The following is a 25925-nucleotide window of genomic DNA, read 5'->3' as shown; positions in this document are numbered from 1 at the left end:
AGCGGACGTAGCGGGGAGCGTGTGAACAGTTGCTTGCAATGGATACCCATTGTCATTTACATGCATTCATGCATCCCCCCCCCACACCCCCCACTTCGCTCAAGGAGGGCTCACAAGTGAGGTCATCGCATCTACCCCTCTGTTTAAGGAACGAAACGGGAGGAGGATTTCTCCGCACATCTGGCTGCCGCCTGATGATGCCGGTCGTAATTGCCGGGTGTGTCGGGTGGTGGCGGGTTTAACGACCCATATATTTACGCGATTTAACCCAAACAAAAACTCTGCTATGGATGTGCTTGCGCTTGCACCAAGCGATGGTGTGTCCCGCAAAGTCAGGACGGGTCTGCCTGTTCAAACGGGCAATGATTGGTGATCATGTCAACCAAAGATCCTGAGCTAGTGGTGGAAGTTGCACATTCCCCTGGCAGGGGACCATCACGGAATAAGACAATCGCCGTTAGCATCGTACACAATGTTTCGTCTTTATTTTTTTTATAGTAGATGGATGGATGCCTTTTTTAGTTTTTACTCTTCCACCCTCCGAACTGGGATTTAAACTCATGACCTATGTTGGCTCCGCTGCAAACAGTGCCACCCGTCTGGATAGAAAAAAAGAGATTTGTGATTTTAAAACAAAAAAATATCACGTCGGTTATCCAGCAACCATTTCTCATTGGCCGCGCTGACGGCAGTGCTACCTGGCTGGATCTCTAGAGTCACGTGCTCCATTGGCAAGACACCAGAGAAGCGGAACTCATTCAAACTGGCACAGACTAAGGTCTGAACTCGAGTTGCTAACATGAGTGGTATGAACAGAGTCATGTGGCGGTGGAGGAGGGGGGGTTGTAGTGAACAGAGCCATTAGTGAGGTGTAAGAGGCAGGGCCTGGGCGAGAGAGAGAGAGAGAGGCTTGTCTTGCTCACGATTTCAGTTCAGATAACATCGGATCGGTTTCCATCCCGTCTGATGTAAACTGATGCTTCGGGGCAAACCCAGCTCACGAGCTCAAACGAGCAACAGTGCATGGCACTCATCGCTGCTGGTGGGCCCCTTGGCCAGTGGTTAAAGTTCCACGTTCGCGTGGTGGGTTGCTGGGTCTCTCTCCTGGTGGGCGAACGACTGACCGCCGGGCGCGTCTTCATTCCGTGGAGATGATGCGACAGGCGAGAGTCGACTCCCGACCGGGGAATTGAACTCGCGGGCGGCCCCCCTTTACGACGGCGAGTCGGGCTTGTTGTCGAACCGCGGTGTGCTGCCGACGCGGGCGACACGAACTGCCGCGAACCGCCCCCCCCGTGCCTCTTCGGTGGCACGGGGGGGGGCGGCTTTTTGCCAGCGGTGTCGGGGAGCGGCAGGGTTAAGGCTGCGCACCACTCTCCCCCCCCCCCCCCCCGGCGTGGGGGGGGGAGTATCTCGGCGTGCGACGCCACGCCGTTTTGAGCGCCGCGCCTCGTAAACTTTACATGTAACCCACGGGACGCGCGTGACCTTTTCCCGTCCGTGCCCCGAGGGCCCCCCCCCACCATGCCCACCCACGCGTGCGGTTGATTATCACTGCCCACCGCGTCATGGCACTTCCCGTGTGTACTCGCACTGCTTTTTACACGTCTCAGAATTTGACCCCGAATGTGTTTTTTGACACGGTGTTATTTGGGTTATGGTCGTTTTTTGTTTGTTTCGTTTAGCTACCTTATCTTGCGCGAGAACCTCTTGCGGCGTGTGTACATCAGCATTGGAGAGACAAAGGCGGCCAGGCGTGGTGCTGGCCACCCATCCCTGTTCATATAGAGTCCCGGCCTTCTGTCGCCTACTCTTCATATGTGGAAACTGACACAAGTTGGGATATAATTGGCAAAATAAAGTGAAAGCAAATGAAACAATACAATCACACTTACCCCAAACAGTGTTGAGGATTGCAGGCGAGATGTTCACTACCTTGCCTGGCATACAGAAGGCCATGGGTTCCATCCCGACCCCGATGCCTGTATAGTTGGAGTTTGCACGTTCTCCCCGCGGTCGCTTGGATTTTTCTCCAGGTCTTCCTGTTTTTCCCCCTTCATTTTTTTGAATCAACACGCGTTTAGGGTATTTGGCTGCCTCAAGTTTCCACGCGATAATGCACTTCCTTGGGCTATCATTTTGTGGCCAAGTTGCTTCTGAAAAAGAGCTACATAGCTCAGTGGGGCGTTAGCTGGTAAAAAAAAAACAAAATTAACAATAGTTTATTTTGTGTTTGTTCGTCCTTCCTCTGCACCTCCAATTAGCCCAGTGGGCTCTGTACGGCGCGTTTTCTCCCAAACGGGTCCTGACGATCCGCACCCCCCACCCCCCCCCCCCCCCCCACCACCGCCCTCGGCCCCCCTCTCCTTCCAACTCCCGCCGCCGCAGATCAACTACATCCTGGAGTCGCGGTGCAGCGCCACGCGGACCGCGTACCGTTCGGCCAAGCAGCGCAAGCTCGCGCGCAGGTCGAGCTTCACCTTCAAGGATCGGCGCAGCACTGGCGACCGGAGCGGCGGCAGTGGCGGAGCCAAGCCGTCGTAGCGGCGGGGAGCGGAGGCGCGCGCCGGGGGTGGCGTCGCCGTCCGCCCGTCGCCGCCAGAGGTTTCCGTCTCGATTTAAAACTTAAAAAAAAAAAAATTTGTACGCGTTTTTTTAATTCCATTCCCCCCCCCCCCCCCCCCAATCTTGTTTTGTCAAAGCGAATTGTCCACCGAATGTTGCGCAGCGGCAGTTTGGTCTGGGAGAGGTTGGGGGGGGTGCGGGGGTGGGGGTGGCGCAGGGTTTCTCTTCCCGGCGGCGAAGAAGTGTGCAGCAAATGGCTCTCTGAATCGTAGCTACGTGGATACCCTGAAAAATAATTTGGGTAACGGCAAAAGTTGGGTCGGAAGTCGAAGCGTTTCCCTACTCAAACGAGCAATGGGGGGGGGGGGTGCGGCATCAACTCCGTTCGGGCAGTGGTTGAAATTTGACAATCTCGTGGCGAGAGGTTTTGATATCCACCCACCAAGTGGCATCTGTTCGCAGGCTACATCCGACCTGAGGTGAGTCCTATACCCAAAACCTGCCCAGGGTTTGTCTTGTTTAAGATGCGTTGGATGCAGAAGGCGTACTGGTTAGTGGGCGAGGCGTTCTATCGCTTTAGCATAAAAAAAATAAAAATCACTTTTGTATTTTTTTTCCACCAGAGATAATGGGTTTGATTCGTGTATTTTCTGAAAGGCCGTTTCCACTTGATATTGACAGAAATATCGGCCACACATTTGCCGTTCTGCCAGTGTATTTGTGAATAGGGCCCCCACCGTGCATTCGTCCTCAAAAAGGGCCTTTTTCGTAACAGCAGCAGATTTTCCAATGTCGTATACATCCAAGATTAAGATCCCACCGTATAGCGTTGTGCTGTTAGCGAGTAGCACCTATGAAGGCCGACACAGCACACAAGGGGGTGGGTGGCCAGCACCACGCCCGACCGCCTTTGTCTGCCCAGTGGCGATGTTTACTACACACCGCAACAGGTACTCATTTGAGGCCGAGTCGACTTAGGGGAGGCCCAGGACTGGTTCAGATAATCGTCACCGGTGTTGGTGACTGTGAGCAGAAATCGAATTCGGGTCTCCGGGTTCGTAGTGCAGCGTGTAGTGCCGACCGCTACACCACCGCTCCCCACAGCACACGCTGCAGCAAACGTAATGGCGTGGCAGTTCACACCCTCCCCAAATTCACGTGAAAGTTTTTGATTTGGGGTCATAGTTTTTTTTATGGTCTTGTTATGCGTTTAGAATCCAGTGTGGCCATAGGGTTTCACTGAAGCAATTGCAACGTATATGGATAGGAAACCGATCGATTTTTATATGCACGATTTGACGTGCATGTCATTAGTGTAAAGGTCGATTTGAATCAATTGATACAACCCTAAATAAAATACCATTTGAGCAGCTTTGTTTTGTAATCTGGTTCTGCGTCTCATGGACGCGGCAGAAGATTTACGCCTTTTGCAACCGGCTTTAGGCATGCGAATTCAGATAATTAGGATGAGAAGCGGGAATGTAGCGATTCATTGAAATCTATTTTTACGCTGACCATGTACAGTCCCTGCAAGAATCTGCAATTTACAATGTATGCAAATTATCATAGTGTCACACTTAGGCTAATGGCGTGTACAAGACTGTAAAAATGGGACGATGGAACAGATGAGGAACCAATACAAAGGAGTGCTGAACAAGATGCGCAATTATCATTGAACTGAATTTGCGGCCCCAAATTGTGACTTAGATTTTTTGGGTGGGGTGAATAACGAGATGGCCAATGAGAGGACGCGGAAATTGAGAATCCGTTTGTAATCGCCAATCAAGTTGTCGTGTGTTCAAGTATTATCCCCATGCTATTAATGAGTGGACACTGATGGTAAATTTATATTGGCAGGGTGGGTTCGTGTTGTTTCAAAGCTGTGAAAGTCCCCAGCCAGATTCGTGTTGTTTTGTGAGCATTGGCATGGTTATGTTTTTGCTAAACCGATGTCGGAAACAAAGGCTCATTTAAATCCATCCGAATTGTAAATCCGGAATCGTAATTCTATTGGAATTCCACAGACGACTTATTGCAAGGAGCAAAGAATGCAAGTTTTCTCAATTTTCTTCCCGTTTTGCAGAATTGGTGTGCCGAAATTACACGTCTACAGTATATGGCATTATATAAAGACAAGTTATGGGTTTTTTTTTAATGCTCATCTGTTGGGACAGTTGTCCTCTTACTTGGCGACTGAAAGCCAGTGGTGGAAATTCTGCATTCCTTTGGCAGGGGAGCGTTTTATTCACTGGACAAGCACCGTCGACAATCTCACAAGGCAGTACTCGTTTTATTGACTCTGGCGGGGATGATGGGCTGAGTGGACCCTTGGCCAAGGATTTCACGTACTGTATGACCTAATCGTGAGGCACGTGCTCAGCGGAAGCGCCAACGAACTTGTTATTTTATGCGTAAAATTGATTGCGTGCAATCAATATAATCGGTGTCCAGAACTTAATTTGGATTAATTGTGTTTAGCGTTAAAGGAATGGTAATGTAATACTAACACAGACAACCGAGTTAGACGAGTAATGAACGCCTCATTGGGCCATCAATGGCTCAGCAGGGGACCCCCCCCCCCCGCATGGACGTTAATCATTTTGCTTTATTCATGAAACAAAATTGTCGGTACTATTTTAAAAACTACTCCACACGTTGAAGAGAGACGATGTCACCGTTTTTTTTTTATAAGAATCCGTTTTTTTATTTCTCATGCCGATTTACTACGATGACTTGAGTTTTGAAAATGTCGTGCTCGATAACGGTGTGCTGGCAGAACTGCTGCCCCTCCCCGACTCTGGGTTTTGGCAAAATCTGCCAAATCGGTAGAAAGCAAAACAGAAGTTGGGGCGTCGCTTTCCCCGCCAAATATCGGTAGAAGCTGCCCCTTTATGCCCTTGCGCGAATTTAAGCCCTGTGCGACAACATTTCTAAGGAACTGTTCTTCAATGGCCTTCAATTGTCGAACCAAAACAATTTACAAAAGGTTTAGCAGACGGGACTGACTTTATACAAAACCGGTTCATCGATACCATGCCTACTACCACCCGTTACACCGCACTGCCATGACCTTTTGATACAGAAGTGTGTGTTTTATACTGAATGTGCTGCTCCTTCAGATGAGTTCAGTCTTCCACTTGTGTTCGTTCTCCATTGATTTTTTTATTGTTAATATTATCGAACGTCTGAATTCCACGAATTGGACCTCCGGTTTACGGGGAAGGGGCTTGTGGCGCTAAGAGGTTTAACATTTTCACTTCGCAAGCGAACGGAACGAGGAGACAAACAAAAACCCCAATCCATTCTGTGTACGTTTTTATTATTTTATATCCAGGTGAGGCTGTCTGGGCTGCAGGAGGTCACAGTCAAAAATAATAAGGGTGGTGTTTTCCGAATCATGTCATTTGCTCTTTTTGTTTCAAGCAACAACGGTCAGTGCTCCGTCTAGGCATGATGCTGTGGCCACTTTTGAGTTAAGTGATCGGTCCAAACTAAAGACGAAAAAAAACTGATGCTATGCCTACAAATTGTACATATAACAAAAAAAGAAACACTGTTGGGGAAGCAGTGCATTACAGTGATCACATTACCAATGACAGGTCTTGTAATCCCGTATTAATACTCCCATTTTCATTGTCTAATCACATTACTGTTACTTAGCACGTGCCCCGGTTGATTATTTTTGATTGTTAATTTTAATGTACAGGGGCGGGCGGTGATAAATGATGGTGTCGGCAGCTTGGGGTTAATGCGGAGACTGCAACAGCCCAAATATAGATCGCGTTGCAATGCCGTAGCAGAGTGCTGTCATTTCTGAGATGAAAGCAAAAACCCCCTTGTTAATTTTAATTAAGTAACGAAGTAAGCGGATTACTGTTATTTTGGAAACGCCAAGTACGGGATTACATTGCATTACTTCTAATATCTGGAGTGATCGTTCATCGGAGTCCCACCCCAAGCCCCCCAAGCACTGTATATCACGCACGCATATCCACGTGCATTCGTAAAGAACCTATATGTATATACACGCACACACAATGTAACAACACGACTGTGTTTTACCCAGACAAACAATCAAGAATATACGACTCTTTGGTATAAATGTGGTGGACGTTAGCATAAATAGGAGAAGCCTTATTAAGATACACTACTGTCAACCATGACAATGATAGACTGTTGAAGCAGGCGCTGGGAGTGAGCACCTATTAGGGCTGGCGATGATGAATCCAAGGGTGATGTGGTCGGCACCGCATCCCGTCCCCTTTGTTGTATCCCTCCCATACTGAATTGGACACCACGCACTGCACAAGCTACATGCTGTCAAGGCCGAGATGACCCAGGAGAGGCCAGGCGTCAAATACCCATTGTCACGGTGTTGTGCACCGTGGCCAGGAATTGAGCCTAGGTGGCCAGGATTGTAGTGCAGCGCACGAATCACGACGCCACAGCTGCCCTTCCCCACACACACACACACAAATATTCCCCGTATAGCCTTAACGGACGTTCGGGGCCAAGTGCTGTTAGAGAGCATCTATGAAGGCCGGCACGGCTCAGAAGGCGGGTCGCGGGGGCCCAACACCACACCTTTGTCTCCCCAGTGGCGATGTTTACACATCGCACCAGGTACTCATTTGAGGCTGAGTCGACCTAGGGGAGGCCCAGGACCGGTTCATAGAATCGTCACCGGTGTTGGGCGTGAGCGGGAATCTTAAACTCGGCTCGCCGGGTTCGTGTCGCAGCGTAGCGATCCACTGCACCGCCGCTCCACCCCCACCACAACCACGCGCGCGCGAACACTCACCAAACCGCAGAGGGGGTGATTACTGTGAATATTAAAGCGCCATTGTAAGTGGATGGGGATAGCTGTTAGGGAGCACTCTGGCATAACTACAGCCTCTCATCTGCGTGCTTCTTTCATCATTGTCCCTTCTGAGGTTGTCCTCTGTAACATACGCACCAGTCAAATGTTTCGTATCTCTTCGCCCGCCCGCATCGGTATTTGTCGAATGCGCCCGGCCTCCGGGTTGTGGGCAATCGGGAAGCTGTGTGTACAGTCACAAAAGAAATACATCGGCGTAATGTATTATAAAGACGTGTGCTGCAATTTGCCTCTCCCCTTTTTTGTACAAAGTATCACACAAAAGGCACTTCGTCTTGTCAACCGTAAACGATGTGGGGGTGGGAAAAAAAAATAGGCAGGTGCCGCTTGGCAGCTGAACATTTTTTTTTTGTCTCGCTAACGAGCACGTGGTGGTCAAACGCTTTGTGTGCGTTTTTGTTTGAATGAGCTTCATTCAGGCTTCTTTTTAACGGTAACATGGGAACGTCGGGGCCTGTTCACTGATGCGGGTTATGAATGCCCCCCCACCCACCCCTCCTCCTTTTCATTCCCGGGTAGCATTCTAACAATGCGGGAATGATGTACACAGGCCACTTGTCAAACTGTGTTTGATATTGCTCAATCGTGCGCGCACGCGCGCAATTAGCGTTTTTGCTTTTCGTGTAAAACCCTTAAAGAAGCCACGTGAAATTTTAGTTTAAATTTTTTTAGTTTCGTGTCGGGAGGTTTTGTTCACGATTTGATTGATATTTTAATATGCCAATATTTCATTTGGCAACATTTTGCGTTGTACGCTATTTCTCACACTACTCCCCTTTGGTCAATGGGGGCAACACCACAGAACGTCAAACTCCTCGTCAACGTCCAAGCGTTTCCGTGCGCAAATGCGCAACAGAGCTTTGCCCATCTTCGTCGGTGGCCCCTGGTAGTTGAAAATTATGGCAGGAGCCATAGGACAACCACTGGTTGACTTCTCACAAAGCGGTACTTGTTTTATTTACCCCGGCGGTGGGAGGGGGGGGGGATGATGATGGGCCAAGTTGACCCTTTACATTGATTTAAAATGACGCGGCATCCCGTTTGCGAGTTGATGGCTCTGGCACAGCGCTACGCAACAGATGGATTGTGGTAGCCAAACTGCAAATTTACAACAACAATATTTAACAGAGAGGGGGTTTCATCCCTCACTCGTCGTTTGTCAAAGTCTGCGTCTTCTGGGCTGTCTTTTTTACGTTAATGTCGCTCAACGGTATTTTTTTTAATATATACTGTCAATGTTCCACCCACTGGCTCTCCTCGGATATATGGACAGATCCTTTTGGCAGGGCACTACCTCTTGTTTTGTGCTGAAACCCCCCCCCCCCCCTGTAGGAGTGGAACTCGAGTCACCCCATCGCCCCGGCGATATACGTTTTTGTTTGTCGCCCTTCTGAAACGGAAGGAGGAAAAAACAAAGCCCCACCCTCTCCACGTCGCGATACCGCAGAGAAATAAAACATCGTGTCGCTTGAGTTGTTTTCTCCGGTGAGGAGGAGGAGCTTTTTTGTGCCCTTGAGGGCACAGACACGAGGCCCCCCGTGGTAGCGGCGTCCTCGTCCGAAACGGAGGGGGGGGGGGGCTCCCTCGCATTTCACGCGCTCGAGGGGAGGCGTCGCTCGAACCAGAATGTGCTGCATCACTTGCGTCGCATCGTTGTTATTGTAATAAAGTGAAAGTGTCTCGGATTGCAGGTTGGGGGTGGTGAGCGGGCGGGGGGTGGAAGGCCCCCCCCCCTCCCCTCCTCATTTTTGTTGCTCGTTGTGTGAAATTAATGCGTGTCCACCTTGGCCCTCTTAAAGTGCCCTCGCCTCACGACGCCCCCGTGCCCGGCACTTGAGGCTATTGTCTGGAGAAAACCGCCCCAGCGCTGTTCGAGCGTCACGGGTGGCCACGACCGCGTTGCTCCCTGAGATCTGTTTGAGTTTCAGTTTCTTTATTTTGGTATAGCTCTGTGAGCTAATCGGCTCTTGAATCGAGTGCAACCACAACAAACCAAAAAAACAAAAACACGAACAAGCAAATAAAGAAACTGAAACACACATACGCACAAATGAATACAGAAATGTGGAAACACCAAAATAAAGAAACTGAAAATGTTCACCCGCCCAAGCGGCCCCCTCCTCTCGCTTGCGAGAGCATCGTTCATGCGGCATGGGTGATGGAAGCCTGTTCACGCGCAACGGATTTGAATGTCTACTCGTGACCAATGGACGCGTGATGGGGTTTGCGTTAGTGATGTGGAGGAAGCCTGCTCTGGTTACTCATAAGTGAAGGACACCGCGGTGGTGAGATGTTAACTCCCTAGCCTGGTATGCAGGTGGTCGTGGGTTCGTTGCCGGCCCTGACGCCTGCTGCTGTAAATTTGGACTTTGCGTGATCTCCCCGTGATCCCGTGTTTTTTTTTTCTCCGGGACCTCCGGTTTTTACCTCCACATTTAGAACCGTGCCTTTAGAGTATTTGGCTGCTATAAATTTCCACGTGATAGGCCACTTCGGTGATCTATCATTTGTGGCCAGGTCGCTTCTCACAAAGAACTGTCGTCGCTCAGTGGGCCTTACCTAGTCAAAGAAAACAACTTTTAGTTGGAAGGTCTCCTTGTGAAGCTCCCAAACGTTCTGGTTGGCCCAGGACAGTCCCGGTCTCAGAGCCTGTCCCAGATTTCCGAAGCATCTGCGAAAATCATGTTGTCTTCGGTGTTCTGACTCAATTCATTGTACAGGTAAAATGTGTGGGGCTAACCAGAGTAGAGTAGAGGACTATGTGGCGAGTGAGGTGTGGGGAGTGAAAACGTGAGGTGTAGTGGGTGAGGGGCAGTGAGGTGAGAATGGGTTCCCCCTATTTTTCTGGCAACAAAACAGCTGTGTTAAGATGTTAAAACACCAAACTGAAACCTTTTACAAGGAATCATGTCTGCATTGACCACAATACTTGTAGTCAGAATGCAAACAAAAAAACACACACTGATAATATAATGTATTGTCTAGGAAACTGGTCCACACCAGAGACTCTGGTGTGGACCAATCAGTTTCAAAGACGATGCAAATATTATCAGTGTTTTTTGTTTGCATTCTGACCACAAGTATTGTGGTTAATGCAGACATGATTCCTTGTAAAAGGTTTCAGTTTGGTGTTTTAAAATCTCAACACCTGTTTTATTGCCAGAAAAAGGAGAAAACCTCTTCTCATATTTTAATACTGGAAAAGGTCCCATGATGGAGTAGTTGAGGTATGGTGAGACGAGATATATATTGAGGTTCGGTGAGATTGTGATGAATGAGTGAGATGTCGCGTGAGGAAAGATGAGGTGTGTGAGATATCGTTCGTGAGGAGCGGTGGGTGAAAAGTTGGGAGGTATATGGTGAGTGAGAATTGGCGAGTCGCATTTCGTCAATGAGGAGCAGTGGGCGAATCATGGCGAGGATCTGCGGGGTGCTACAAAACAATGCTAACACTTATATGGGACTCGTTTTAATGGAAAAATAATGGAAAAATTATGGAAAATACACTAATATAACGCATGTATGTTAATAGGTTCAAAGAGTCTCCACGTGGTCGCCATTATTGTCAACGCGTGCCTGGAATCTTCTCCAGGTGGTATCCAGAGCCCGGAGCCACATTTCTTGTGGTGGTCGTGAATTCTCGGAAGTGTTAATATTTTTATGGAGCACCCTGAATAGTGAGATTGTCAGTGAGAAGCGGTAGGAGGGTGGTGATGGTGGTGAGTTCCAAATGAAAAATCGTGAGGAGTTCCCACCCCATGCCCGATTGAGCGAGCAGCAGCGATGAGGCCAGCAAGCAGCACGTGGCCTCCACACCAGAGTAGAGCACCGAGACTGGGCGGGAGGGTGCAGCCACTCCAGCTACACCACACATCACACGCCACACACACCACACACACTAAGTGCTGGTGGCATCATCACCAGAAGACTCGTGTGTCCTATGAAGAAGGGCCATTGCCCGAAACGTCACCGATTATACTTTTTTTTTCATTTAAGGCCACTTAAAACGGATTGTTTTTTTTTGTTAGCGGGTGGACCAGTTTGCCAACGCATCGTCGCTAATTGAACCGTTTGGACTCGGCGCCTCTGCTCCCGCTGTTGCCAACTCGCCGAAGGATCTCAATAGCGAGGACGACCCCCGCCTGTCCCGGTGGTTTTCGCCTTTGGCGTGAATTGTCCCAAGGGCCGCATGGGCCGATGCGGGGACAGGCAGCGGATTCCCGCACACCAAAGACGACGATCCCCCCAGTACAGCCTCAACAGAGCCGTAGGGGCAAGTGCTGTTGGCGAATAGCAGCACCTTTCGAAGGTCGGCACGGCACACGAGGGGGAGGGTGGGTGGGTGTCACCACGCACGGCCGCCTTTGTCTCCCCCGGTGGCGGCGTTTGCACACCGAGCCCAGGTACTCTTTCGAGGCAGAGTCGACCTCGGGCGAGGCCCAGGACCGGTTCAGATGATCGGCACTGGGAGTTGGTGGCCGTGAACGGGAGTCTCACACCGTGCACAAAAACACGCGCACTGCCACCTCTCCTCCTCCCGTACCACCGCACGGAGCCAACCGCGATAGTTGGGAGGTGCGGGGGAAGGACGACAAACTACACAAGAAGGAGAAGCGGTTTTAAATGAACCAGCTTGTTTGCACGTTCGAGAACGGAAGCTGTAATGTTTACGCAAAAGTTGATCGGAGTAATAATTGTATGTAAGTTTAATGGCAGTGAATCTTGCACGAAAGTATTTCATAAAACACTTCACTGCAGTTCACTGTAGCGCTGTATTAATGGCAGGGAATCTGGCACAAAACGAAATCATAAAACACGTCACTTCATGTCACTTTAGCACTGTATATAACTGACCTTCAACTTGTTCAAATTCAATGCGCTAATACTTTCTCTTCTGCTTTCGGTCGCTGGGGTTGAAATAAATTGGAATTCGATACAATATCAAGGATAAATGTCTATTTTACTATAATGCAGAAGCATAAATTAAACTTGCCTGTTGTCTGAAGTGCTGAAGAAATAAATAAATACACCAAATCAACTTATGCTGCGTAGAATTCTTTATTAGATTCACTTTCAAGAAAAACGTCAAACTTTAAAGCGAATTTGCAAAAAAAAGTATTTCCGCTCGACCTGCTTGAGTGTAAAAATCCACCCGCTCATGAATATTAATTATGGGGGGGCATATGAAGTGACGTCACGCGCGTTACACACAGACATTCTTGGCTCAGTAGTAACGAGAGGTGGTTACGGCCTTCGGCCAGGACGGTCACAAAAAAAATTGCACACGAACGATGCATTCACGCAAGCGCCCGATGCTCCGTTTTGAAGTTTTCAAATCAAACGGCATTGAATTGTATTATGTTTTGAATTAGATAATTGTATTTCTTCATTAAAAGCTTTCATCATTTTACATCTGGAAGACTTCATTGACAAAGGCCGTTTCGTGTGAATTTGCTCTCGTCGTTAAGTAGATGATGGCCTTGCCGGGGGTTGGGTTGGACGCGGACTTTCACCTGTTTGGGATTGCGGGATCGAGATAAGGCGACGTGGAGCTGCTGGGCGTGCGAGAAGACCACCGTCTGCAGATCGATTCCAACGTAATCGAACGTCTGTCCCTGCCACTCCGTCGTTCATGCAGGGGGCACGTGTAAGTTTGCAGCGCCCCCTGCATGAAAACGACGGAAAGTGTAGCGTCATTTAATGAGACAAAATAATGATAAGACAAATAAACAAAAACTACCGTTACTTAAAATAACGGAACGGAGAGGAAGAGTCGATGACGTATCTGGGTTCCGATAAAGTGGTGGATGTCATCTGACCTGATCGATTACTCATTTGAGATTCAGATTGGTTTTGGCCGCTGCAATCGAATCTCGACGAAGGATCAGGAGAGGATGGCAACGTGAGGGCGGAATCCATCCGACTTGTCACCAGTTGCTGGAGTGAATCCGGCCGCTACGCCGGCTGGTAACGAGGCGGAGAAAACCCCCGCACCTTGCCACCAGAACTACTACCACCAGCAGGCCTACCACTTGAACCACCACCACCAGCAGGCCTACCACTAGAACCACCAGAACCACCACAACCAGCAGGCCTACCACTAGAACCACCACCACCAGCAGGCCTACCACTAGGACCACCAGAACCACCACCACCAGCAGGCCTACCACTAGAACCACCAGAAACACCACCACCAGGCCTACCACGAGAACCACCTCCCACCAGAACTACCACCACCAGGCCTACCACTAGAATCACCTACCACCAGAACTACCACTACTAGGCGTACCACTAGAACCACCTACCACCAGAACTACTACGACCAGGACTACCACTAGAACCACCTACCACCAGAACTACCACCACCAGGCCTACCACCAGAACCACCACCACCAGGCCTACCACTAGAATCACCTACCACCAGAACTACAACCACCAGGCCTACCACCAGAACCACCACCAGCAGGCCTACCACTAGAACCACCAGAACTACCACCACCACCAGGCCTACCACTAGAACCACCTACCACCACCAGGCCTACCACTAGAACCACCAGAACTACCACCACCAGGCTTACCACTAGAACCACCATAACTACCACCACCACCAGGCCTACCACTAGAACCACCTACCACCACCAGGCCTACCACTAGAACCACCAGAACTACCACCACCAGGCTTACCACTAGAACCACCATAACTACCACCAACACCAGGCTTACCACTAGAACCACCATAACTACCACCAACACCAGGCCTACCACTAGAACCACCAGAACTACCACCACCACCAGCAGGCCAACCACTAGGACCACTTACCAACAACTACCACCACCAGAACTACCACCGCTAGGACTGCCACGAGAACCAGCTACCACCAGAATTACCACCACCAGGACTACCACCAGAACTACCACCAGAACTACCACCACCAGAACTACCACCACCAGACCTACCACCAGAACTACCACCACTAGACCTACCACCAGAACTACCACCACTAGAACTACCACCACCAGACCTACCACCAAAACTACCACCACCAGAACCTACCACCAAAACTACCACCACCAGACCCACCACCAGAACTACCACCACCAGACCCACCACCAGACCTACCACCAGAACTACCACCACCAGAACTACCACCACCAGGACTACCAGCAAGACCACCGCCAGAACCACTGTGAATATCACCAGGCCCACGGACGACGTCGACCACGTGGATATTGCCAATACTCTCACGTGATTGGACTCCAGGCTGCCAGCAGAGCACCATTACCCGTGTGTGTGTGTGTGAAGATATGGATCGTCACTCGTGACCTGCAGCGTGTTTGGTTGATGAACGCAACATGGATGAGACGAAACAGTCTGCTAATACAGTACACGCGTCCTCATTGTTGAGGAATCGATCAGTAGAGTTCACGGTCACCATTGCAGCAGCGTCAGAAGAGAGCGATAACGAGGTGGCGGACCGGCGGTGAGCGAGTTGACGGTGGTGGAGTCAATTGATGCAGGATCATCAAAACCCCAATTGATTTTCGTTTACGTCTTATCAGGCACAGTGGATGGAGGGGTAACCCGATTGCGTTTCAGGTCGTGCTCAGGAGGCCTGTGTATTCCATGTGCGCTCCCAATCCACCACCCTTCCCTGACCTTTGCCCCCGCGAGTCACTCCACCGCATGAGCATCACGGGCGATGTTGGAGTGCGACTGCCTCTTAAGGTGCCCCAAATAGCATCCTTCACCAGCCTCCTACACAGAGGCAGATCTTGATACAAATTGGTGGCAGTCATCGGAAAGTCCACTCAGTGCCCACATCCTCCTGGACCAACAACATCAGGCCGTCTCTTTCCTCTAGCACGTGTTCACGCCCGTTTCATCAAGCTCTGTCGTTGAGTGGGATAGCTTTGGGGCCGTCCGTAAATGACGTCACGCACCTAGGGGGGTCAGACATTTGTGACGATGTGTGACGAGGGGGGGAGGGGGTTGAGAAATGTGACGTCACATCAAAATACACAACTGTAAATATAGACAACACGTTCAACTTAATGATATAGACTTTTTAATAAATGCTTTCTCCTACAACATCAGAGTGTAGCGCCACATTAAATACGCACTACATTGACAATAGTTTAAAGCGATTTGAAGCATTTTTTTTTGGGGGGGGGGCAGAGCTTTGTGACGTCATATTTGAGGGGGGGGGGTCTGACTTTTTGTGACGCCGTGTGACGAGGGGGGGGGGGGTCATAAATCGTGTGACGTCATTTATGGACGGCCCCTTTGTTTCTGAACAATGAATGTGAATTACGTGGGTTAAACCTTTTACACGAACGCTTCGTGGAATTGTTTACTGTTATTGGCCATACATGCGAGTTGCATCAGTTGTATGCGCGTTGCACTTCTTTCGCGCCGTACGTGGCCAACCGTGCTACTCGCAGGTTACCACCTCCAGCGGTTCAGGCAAGTGGAATGCATGGTCCTGGGTTCATGCCTCAGAGAAAGGGTTCAGATGCCACAAGTTCTCCTGCGTCCGAGCAGAATTGAGGGCCGACTCGAGGCTATGAGAAGCGATGGGATTGCTTGCGTATGGACGGCACCTGTGGTACAATGTGGAAAAATAGAAAAAAGGCACGGGAGGATTACGCAGAAAACGCAACACAAATACAACGCGAGGACACCTTTGATTGAGCATCTGAGACCGCATCCACAAGATGCCGTGTAGAGAAAGTGGAAACGTTTATTTTGGAGGAAGAGGCAGGGAATAAACAGCACGGACAGATTGGAGTTCCGGACAAGACGAGCAGCAAGAGGAGAATGAGAGAACGCTCAACTGAGCGAATTTTGACTGGGGTGTGGTGCTTCCACAGAAAGTCTGGGATGCTGCAGCAGAGATTTCGATGGGAGATGAGAATCAGAATCGTATTGATTTATACAGCAGGAATCCGATGAGCTATGAAGCTCTTTTTCACAGATGTCCAGAGAGGGGAGAGGTATGAGAGAGCGTGGAGGAGAGGAGAGAAGAGTTATGATGAGAGGAAAGAGAGGAGGTGTGGACAAGAGGGGTAGGTGAAGATGATGAGCGAGGTCTTGAAACTGATCCGGGATTGGATTGGGAGCCAGTGGAGAACATAAATCCGGAGTCCCCTCGTTGCACTGCCATCGGCTTTGCAGTGCATTTTAAAAATGGTTTTGCCTAAAATAACCTTCAATTTGTATTCTTACACTCGGACCCGGGGGGCCGGGCCAGGACACGCTGCTGCTGGTGGGACGACGTCGCTCGGCTGGCCTGGGAATGCCTGGGAATTCCCCAGGAAGAGCTAGAGTCTGTGTGTAGTAGTGTATAGTGTAGTTTATAGTGGTGTATAGTAGTGTATATTAGTGTACTGTATAGTAGTTTATAGTGTAGTGTATAACGTAGTAGTGTATAGTGTAGTATATAGTGTAGAGTAGTGTATAGTGTAGTAGTGTATAGTGTAGTGTATAGTGTAGTAGTGTATAGTAGTATATAATGTAGTGTATTGTATAGTGTAGTGTATTGTAAGTGTAGTAGTGCTCGAGTCTGTCGCCAGGGAGAGAGAGAGGTGTGGACGGCGACGTCTCCACACGCTGCCGCCGCGACCCTTGCCAGGCCAAAGCGGACTGAGAGACAGCTGCAGCACGAGAACCAACTTGCTGTGCTGCCTTTTACAGCACGGAAAGTTTGGCCGTTCACAAATCTGTGATCCACGAACCACTTGCTTCCACATACCTGCAGTACAGGCGTGAGCCACCACACCTGCCTCTTTAACGAGGTGGAATGATGGAGTTGAATTTGCTTTCATGGTTGTGCTGTGAAGCCAATCCAGGCTGGGCAAAGAAACGGTCTAACAGTGTCCTCTGCTGGTTGGAAATAGCGTCGTACATCGAGTATCGGTGGATTCATAATAATGCATTCATATATGCTGCATATAAATAAAGTATAATGAAAACTTAAGAGGATCAAAGTAAATTTTGAAATGCACCGTCTTAAATTAATTTGATATCGAAACTTCACATTGCTTTGATGAACACAAAAAACGCTTCCTATGTCATAACATTTAGATGTTGAGATATTTTAAATGTGCATACGTCCACTATCGCACACACTTTGAAGATAAAGGACAAAATACAGTGGTACCCCGGAGATCGAACTTAATTCGTTCCAGAAGGCCATTCGAACACCGATTTGTTCGAACACCGAATTAATTTTCCCCATAAGAATGAATGTAAATGTCATTAATTAGTTCCAGACACAAGAAATCTCTCATTATAAAGCATTTTTTACACGAAGTTTACAGTAATTACATGCATAAAATCCGACAAAAAAACAAGAATTAATAAATATATGGAATAAATGAAATGAATGAACATTGAACTTCACTCTTTGCCTGTAGTAAGGAGAGTTGATGGCTTGAGTGTAAGGTGGTGAGGAGGTGGTGGTGGTGTCATTGTTTGGAAGGGGGGAGTCTCCTTTGTCTGTGCAAGCGTCATGCACGCTGCTGGCCATCAGCGTCTCAGCCGTAGAGGTTCTTTCAAGTCGCGATTCCCTGTTCGACCTCCGAATTTCGTTCGGTTTCCGGGGCAAAAAATGTTGGGAAAGATCGTTCAAACACCGATTTGAACGAGTTCTGGTGCGTTCGATCTCCGAGGTTCTACTGTATAAAGGTTGGTAGATCACAGATTTATTAAATGACCAAATCCACCGCCAAATGGCAGAACTGCAAGTGGGTTCATGAACCCGGCTGTGGACCTTTGCGCACTATGACCTCATACGTGGCTTATTTCGTCACTAAACATTAACAATGGCTGTGTACATGCACATTCTAAAGTTTATTGTGACAAAAGTTACATTGGAATGAATCATTTTTAAACAATTCATTAAAGTTGCAGCTCATTTCTATTAACACTAAATACATTTTACACTCCCGAGATAAGTTGCACAGAATATTTTTTTTTTTATATTTGACAATCATTGTTTTCGGACTTTGGGATTATTAACATTGCCTACCAATTTATGCAAACAAAAGTGACGTGTCACATGGTACCACATTTGGCGGGAAAATTACAGAAGTGACGTCATGTTTTCGGACCAATTCAAAACAAACAAATTTCAGATCCAAAATTTCAGATCGAGGTCCGATATTTAGATTTTTCGTATTGGCGGCACATCCCAAAAAGGGGGTTCACATTCCACCACGTGAAAATCAACATGTTGGGATTGTTATGAGGGCATCCCTCGAAACCATCAACCCACAATAACAGGAAGAGCAGGCGCGCTGATTAAAACTTATGTTTATTTAATCCACGCTTCCCACTCATAAAATGACCAGAAACACGTGAACATTTTTTTTTTAAAATAAGGGAAGTCGTGTACATCACACCAGCAGGTATCATCACGCGGGGAACAATTCACAGTATCTCCTAAAACAATAACACCATTGTGTTGCGGGTCCAGGATCTCTCGGCTTTGACATTAAACCAAAAAAAAATCCTCTTCGAGCAAATGTGTCCAATTGTGTGCGCGTTAAGTAAAATACATTCAGTCAGTCCTCGGTTGTTTCGTTCGAGGCAGCGTCAGGCGCCGACAGAAATGTAGTGCACCTGTGCTGTGCTACAGATTACAGCTTCGTGATGAACTTGCTGACAATTCGCTGCAAGACAAACGCTTGGATTTCACGGGAAGGCTGAAAGTGCAAAACGCGCAAACGCACGTGACACGGGCGGTCAAAACTTCCAGGGCTAGAAACCACAGAAGGCCTATGTAAATTCTCTTTCGTACTACAAATCCACGTGCGCACACCAGGCAGTTTCAAGTGCAATGGCCATTTATTCTCTGCGCAGAATCTTAAAGAGAATGCCAAGAGGTGAAGCCACGCGACACAGATGGCTCGGTTGTTTTTTTTTCCAATCGGTCACACACCAACAACTCCTACAACGAAGTTACAAACGTAAACGTGAAATGTCCATCGTAAAAAAAATAAATTAACCCACCCCCTAACCAAAAGCGGGAGAGATTTGTGTTGAATGTACACGAGACACGGTGACACGTGGCCCCGTACTGCTGGTTACAGGAGAGAGGTGTTACCAGAAGTGACTTATGAATTAAATAGAACGACACCACGTTACGAAACTGGTTGTAAAATATAACTGATAAGGAACAAGGTAAGTATGAAATGGGACGAATGCTGCATTTAAGGATGAATAAAATAACATTATTCATTGCGTTAGTCTCCTATATATAAAGACTGCATGCACGTCTTACAGGGCTGAGGAGTGGTGGGGGTTTGTAGTTACAGTTCAGAGGAGCCACGAGTGGCACTTTGGGGTTTCCAGTTGCATGGGACACACAAAAGCAGATTGGGGTGCATTAAATTACTGCAATCACATTCCAGTTTGTTCCAAAGATGGCTTTCACCATTCTTGATGGGCAAGAAGGAGCATTTAAAAGGGCTTTGTCCACCCGGTTTAATTAAAAGCTATCTGGGTGCCTTTTTTGGGGCATAGCAGTACCGGCTGAACCAACTAGTTGTCCGCGGAGAGTTTGCATTAAACAATAAATACATAAATAAGAACCCAAGTGTGTATGTTTGCTGCATTATGTACACTGCGTCGTGTGGACCTAAAGTGTACAACCAAGAAACTCAACAAGCATGAAAATATACGCTCCAGACAAAGCCAATGCTGTTTAGACGTCACACAATTTAACACGGCCTTAATCTATCCATTTAAACCCCTTGCATCAATGGCTCTGTTCAATGGGTTGGGTTTGTTTCCACCTCATGAGTGTTTAAAATGCTGAAAGTGTTGCTCCCTCTTCATGTGACTAGATTGGAGTAAGTGCTTCAGTTACACGTCTGAAACATCACAACAGCTCATTATAACAGTCCCTCGAAACGTAGCTCTTCTGCGAGAGTGAAATTAGTATCGACAATAATTACCGCTTCAGATTGTTACCCGGGAGAAGAAATGGACGATGCCGAGTTGCAGGGGGTTTGTGCCGTTCGAGCTGTAGCACAAGAGGATGTCACCCTGTCCCTCGTTACGTCTGTGACTCTGATACGCTGTACGCCCGTGCAATCCCATTTGTTTACGGACATAAAATAAGAACGCAGAGAGTGGGCACTGTCAATACCAAAAGCGAAAGGGAGGTGCAAAGTGAAAAGCCAATGTTTGGCACGAGTTACAGGGGTGACCCAAACTGGCCAATCATATCCTGATCTCGGCTTTATCCCAAACTCTATCCTCAACCCTAACCCCCACCCAGACACTTAACTTGCTCTCTCTCCACATGGTTCCCCCACAACCTCCTTTTCAGCGACGATCGCCTCTCACTTCATCGGTGAAGAGTACAACACAAAATTTTAGTGAAGAGAAAATAAGAGGAAAGATAAAAATGTCAAGGAGACAATTTTTAAGCATTCTTTCACAAATGTCACTTCACGAAAATAAAACCAGATGGCCGGCTCAACAACTGAAGTACGCGATCGTCCGTGCACACACACACATGCACAAGCTAAATTAAAACACTGTAATAAAGCCTTAGTTTCTCAAACTGATGCCTTACAGCAACTCGGTTGCATTTTATCCTTTGAATCCCCGCTTCGCTCGATTGCACTTTGCATCAGAAACTAAGTATCGTATGCCCCTCATGTAAAAAAAAAAAATCACCCAAGTATAGTCTCATATAAAAGTGTGTTGTGTGTACGGATTCTCTTGACGGGCAGCAATAAAGTCACATTTTTAAAGCCTGGCTTGCAAAACACTTCTCAAAAGGCAACGGTAGAATTGTTCCCTATCTGCGATGGACAGTTACGCTTATTACGTTTACGATTATTACTATTGTATGCCATAATCCGATTCCACATTCGTACCCTTGTATAGACCCCTACAAGTGAAACTGATGCAGCCGTGGGGGGAGGGGGGTGGTGGGGGTGTCGCACGACTCGCGGAGATGGTGGTATCACGTCCCTCGGTCGAAGATCCTCCAAAGTAAAATATCACCGCCCCGACTAAGAACAAACGAGCCAAAATATCACCGCTGTCATCACCTTCCTCAATGACCCACGGCGTTTCGAGTTGGTGCAGCTTCGTAAAAAAATTCCATGAGAGAGACTGTATTTGAACAAAAATCAGTACAGTACTCACACTTTGCCTTACCGCCACTAACAAAAGTTCAATGTAACCAACTCGGCTCACAGCCGTGCGTCTAAACAGTCTTGTTGATGAACAGTCCGTGGCTCAGCGCAGGAAGCCTAGACTAACGAATGCAAAAAGACAGTGGAGAAAAGCACTTTCAACTGTGGCAGGAGCAATCTCGTTAAGAGTTCGTGAGAAACGCGTTTTGGTGCCGGGCCTTATGACATTCTTCACGAAGGATGCTCAACACCTTCCCTTTCCACGTCCGCGGTGGTGCCACACATTGGAGTGGGCCTGGCGAGGGCTCCATTCAAGCATCACGAGTGAGAGGCGCGATGGGGGGGGGGTGCAAAGGTCGTCGTGAAAGGAGACGGACCCCCGGACGTGGTTCACAGTTGAAGATCTGCACGAGCTTCCGGTCACAAACATCGCCCCTTTCCCTGCGCGTCAGAAGTCCGGTGTCGGAGCATCCGCGGCACAGTGACGCGACTGTAAACAGCGGCGATGCAGTACAACGTCGAACATCAACGTCGAGCACCGTCCATTGGGATTGCATTCCAACGTAAAAATACGGTACACGTCACCCCGGGGATAAAGTATTGGATGGCACTGCACTACTTTATAGACTCCTTCAGTTGCCTAGAGAAGGCGAGTTTGCGCGTGCTTACGAATGACAGTGCAGGGCTGCCGTCTCTGGACGCTTCATAACTGGTAGGCATGGCTCAGCAACCCAAACTATACACTCGATGCAGTCCACTCTGTACAATGAAAGCCAGATTTTCAGCACTCAAGACTGCGTGGCTGATTATAAGAGTACAATGAAATACTTGTTGGCTCCTGCCTCATTTAGGATCAGTCACAATGAGTAGTTGGGCTGAAAGCCTCCTCTCTTCGATTGAAAGGTTGCTGGCAAACAAGCTTGAGTGTTGTGAAATCTTCCAGTATAGCTCTGGGCTTCAAGAACCTTCATTGAAATTGAGAGCTTAGCATAGATCAGTATCATTCTTGGCAAATACTTTCCCGAGTGTCACAGTGTAGCCTCCACCACACAACGAAGACCATCAAAGACAGTCTCGCTGACGCAATTGTTGTTACCATAGTGCCCCTTCATGCGTGGTCGGCATTGTAAATTTCAGTCAACCCCCAACTCACCATAAATGTATGGAGGTGGGCACAGCTTCCCATTCTTCACTGTTTCAGTCACTTCCAAGAAGACATGCGAGGGCAAGCTGAATAAGTGTAGAGTCTCGTAGCGTTAATAATATTGGTGTGCTCGCAACAGCACAGCAAAACCTATTTCAGCTCATTTGTAGGGTTAGACCATTGTTCTTTTGTCTTGGTAACGGGACGCCACGGTAAATGACTCCATGAACTTGGGATCTTGCGACACTGCGGCACTTTTAACAACGTTTCCCCGCTGCGTCTCCCAGCACCAACGCCATCCGCCCGCACCCAGAAAACCATCAGCGCAACGCATTGGCTTCATTGGTTGATTGCGAAAAACATTCCTTTCGCGTTTGAATGCTTCCAGCACCCTGCCCCCCCCGCTTGCCCCCTCTAACCCCACCCTCCTCCGCGGTCATGCGGTCACGAGCGCGTGGGTACCGTCACGACGCCCACCGTCTCCACGGGAAACTTGCTCGGGGGCGGCTTCCGCGCGCCGTCACCGCTGGCGCGCAGGCTCGGTAAAGAGCCCGAGCGGCGTCGCAGCAGGCTGCTGACGAGCACGCCGTGCTCCCTCGCACCGCCACCGCTGCCCGCGGCGCAGTATGCCCGCGATCGCTTCCTCCTGGGCGCTCCCCGCTCCTCGCCGCCGCGAGGCCGCCCGTTCACCGCTAGCTTCACCGTCTGCGCGCAGGCGGAAGAGGAGGCGGAGGAGGAGGAAGAGGAGGTGCAGGAGGAGGAGCCGCCGCACGCGGAGCCCGGCGGTTGCGACAGTCGCGGTTCGTGCCCCGCGAGCGACGGGGGACGCCCGCCAGAGCTGCTGAAGAGGACGCCTGCGCTCGACACACCGGCACCCGACATGCCGGCGTTCGTCACACCGTTAGGCACGAGTGCACCGTTCAGCTTGTGGTGGCTGCCCTTGTCCAATAATGCCCGGTCTTCGGGATCGACGCTGGGCGTGTCCGACTTTTCCGTTTTGCATGGCTTGGCTCTTTTCCTCTGCAGGGGGGAAGATGACATCAAAATAAATATTTGCGAAATAAAAAAAAATCAATCGGTGCTCGAGGCTAGATACTGCACGTTGTGTGACAATGAATAAATGCAACACACAAATAGAGAAGCGGCGAGTTGAATCGTATAAGTTTGTACATTTTTATATGCTTACGGTAACTGCTTTTTGTGTTTAGTGTGTTGTCCTTCCCCGCACCTCCGATAAGCACGGTTGGCTACATATGGTGCGAAAGAAGTTCATCATACATACAACTGATGTACAAGCGTGAATGGCCAAGTGAAGCGTTGGGTTAGGAAATGTGAATTACAATCCGAAGGTTTACAAGTTCAAATCTCAGTCAGGGATCAACTTTGCTCATTATTCTTTCAAAGCCATAAAAAGTAGTGCCACTTTCTGGGAACACAATAGTGTCTGACATTTGTTAGGTACCAGCAACGTTAAAGCTGTTCAAACCCTAGCTGGGGACTGACTTAGCCCAACCTCCCTCTGGAATCAATAAAACTAGCTTCCAACTTTGTGAAAAGTCAGCAATGGTTGTCCTATGAAACGGCGTTTCCACATGTATGTACGTATGTATGTAAGTTACAGCAGCCCTTTTTGCCCACTTCCAGCAATTGTTTCTTGCTGTGGTTGTCCCACCTGATGACGGACGCTTGCGTTGCGTCCGAAACGTCGTGATTTAATTAATTTTCTTTTATTTTATACCTACGTGACTTCACCGAAAGAACCAACGAGTATGGATCCCTGCAATCACGAAAACTTCAAATCTAGATTATGTGGTCCTTCTTTCACACCGTATGTAGCCAACCATGCTAATCGGAGATGGAATTTCTACTCGTGCATAGGAGCAGTCAAGAAAAGATAATTGGCCAAACTCCCCCATTCATTAGCTTGCAAACCTCTTATTAGGTCGGTACAAATTAAGGGCATTGTTTTTATTAATATGTAGGTGGACTGCCTTGTGTGGACGTGAAAAGCAATGCAGGGTGCCACCTGACCTTTTTATGGTCCTGAAGAAACTGCAGCGGCTCCACGATGTACAGGTCACTGAGCACTGCGAGACAGGACAAGGCTGGCGTTAGCGGTGACGCTCGGACATCTCCGGTAACTAAAGCACGCTGCTGCTTGACGATGCCTGGAGGATGCAGGCCCCCCACGCCGGTGCATGGTCAATCTAAGTCTCAACAGGCTAAAGTCAACAACTACATAAATATCATTAGACCTCCTTTGCCAGTGCCAAAATGTAATAATAGGGTTTTTCCCCTTTTTTTCTGGCAACAAAACTGAAACCTTTTTACAAGGATTCATTTTACTGCATTAACCACAATACCTGCAGTCAAAATGCAAACAAAAAACATACTATGATAATATATGCATTGTCCTTGAAATTGATTGGTCCAAAAGGTGTCATCTGGTCGAGCACCAATTGGGTCGAGGCTCAAAAGAAAGCCGTCCCTTGGTGTGGACCAATCAGTTTCAAGGACAATGCATATATTATCATAGTATGTTTTTTGTTTGCATTTTGACTGCAGGTATTGTGGTTAATGCAGACATGAATCCTTGTAAAAAGGTTTCAGTTTTGTTGCCAGAAAAAAGGGGAAAAACCCTATAACTACATAAATAAATAAACAAATAAACAAAAAACATTTTTTTACAGTAAGACAGCGGAGCTGGTCAGGTGACTTGGGGATCCCATGATGCATGTGTCAGGGACACTGAGCTGAAGGTATTAAAATTCTGGGTTTGAATTAATTTTACAGCAATTTGTGATTAAAACAGGATGTCAAGTGTACCGTGTTTATGGTCACATCCTGGTTCCCTGACTGCATAAAGTAATCACCTTCATCACTTATTCGGTGTGATACATCTCTTGAGGACTTAAGCCTAAGTCTACCGACGGACAACAAATTCCCTTTGCAGGGCACATCGATTAGACGCGGGAATCCAACCGCAGCAAGCCGAAAAACAAACCAAACGGCATGTCGCGATGCGGCAGCGACCCCCACGGCCTCACCTGGCGACCTCGTGAGCTGCAACGACCTGGAGCGGGTGGCGCCGTTGGGGTGGAACGGAAGCTTGGTGCTGCCGCAGGTCATGAGGCACCTGCGGGGGCGGCACGGGAGCGCACCGCATGAACGCACGCAGCC

At 48.5% G+C, this 25925-nt stretch overlaps 2 protein-coding genes across 7 annotated transcripts in view; one reads left to right on the top strand and one right to left on the bottom strand.

Moving 5' to 3' along the window:
• Positions 1-9129, top strand: part of MAPKAP1 (MAPK associated protein 1) — a 128811-nt gene extending 119682 nt beyond the window's left edge. For all 3 annotated transcript variants that reach the window (XM_032959056.2, XM_032959055.2, XM_032959054.2), the window contains exon 12: positions 2389-9129. In XM_032959056.2, coding sequence (XP_032814947.1) covers positions 2389-2544 — 156 coding nt within the window. In that variant the 3' untranslated portion in view covers positions 2545-9129. The remainder of the gene's footprint in view (positions 1-2388) is intronic.
• A 9614-nt stretch (positions 9130-18743) lies between these two features.
• The window catches only part of LOC116945011 (SUN domain-containing ossification factor-like), a 92216-nt gene continuing 85034 nt past the window's right edge, over positions 18744-25925 (bottom strand). For all 4 annotated transcript variants that reach the window (XM_032959060.2, XM_032959061.2, XM_032959058.2 and 1 more), the window contains 3 exons: positions 25793-25881; positions 24777-24832; positions 18744-23765 (listed from right to left, as the gene is read on the bottom strand). In XM_032959060.2, coding sequence (XP_032814951.1) covers positions 23190-23765; positions 24777-24832; positions 25793-25881 — 721 coding nt within the window. In that variant the 3' untranslated portion in view covers positions 18744-23189. The remainder of the gene's footprint in view (positions 23766-24776; positions 24833-25792; positions 25882-25925) is intronic.

Source organism: Petromyzon marinus, chromosome 22, assembly GCF_048934315.1.
Source record: "Petromyzon marinus isolate PM22_M1 ecotype Great Lakes invasive population chromosome 22, UKy_Petmar_22M1.pri1.0, whole genome shotgun sequence".
Lineage (NCBI taxonomy): Eukaryota > Metazoa > Chordata > Hyperoartia > Petromyzontiformes > Petromyzontidae > Petromyzon > Petromyzon marinus.
Note: the sequence above shows the minus strand (reverse complement) of the source record. Positions and strands in the feature narration are given on the sequence as shown.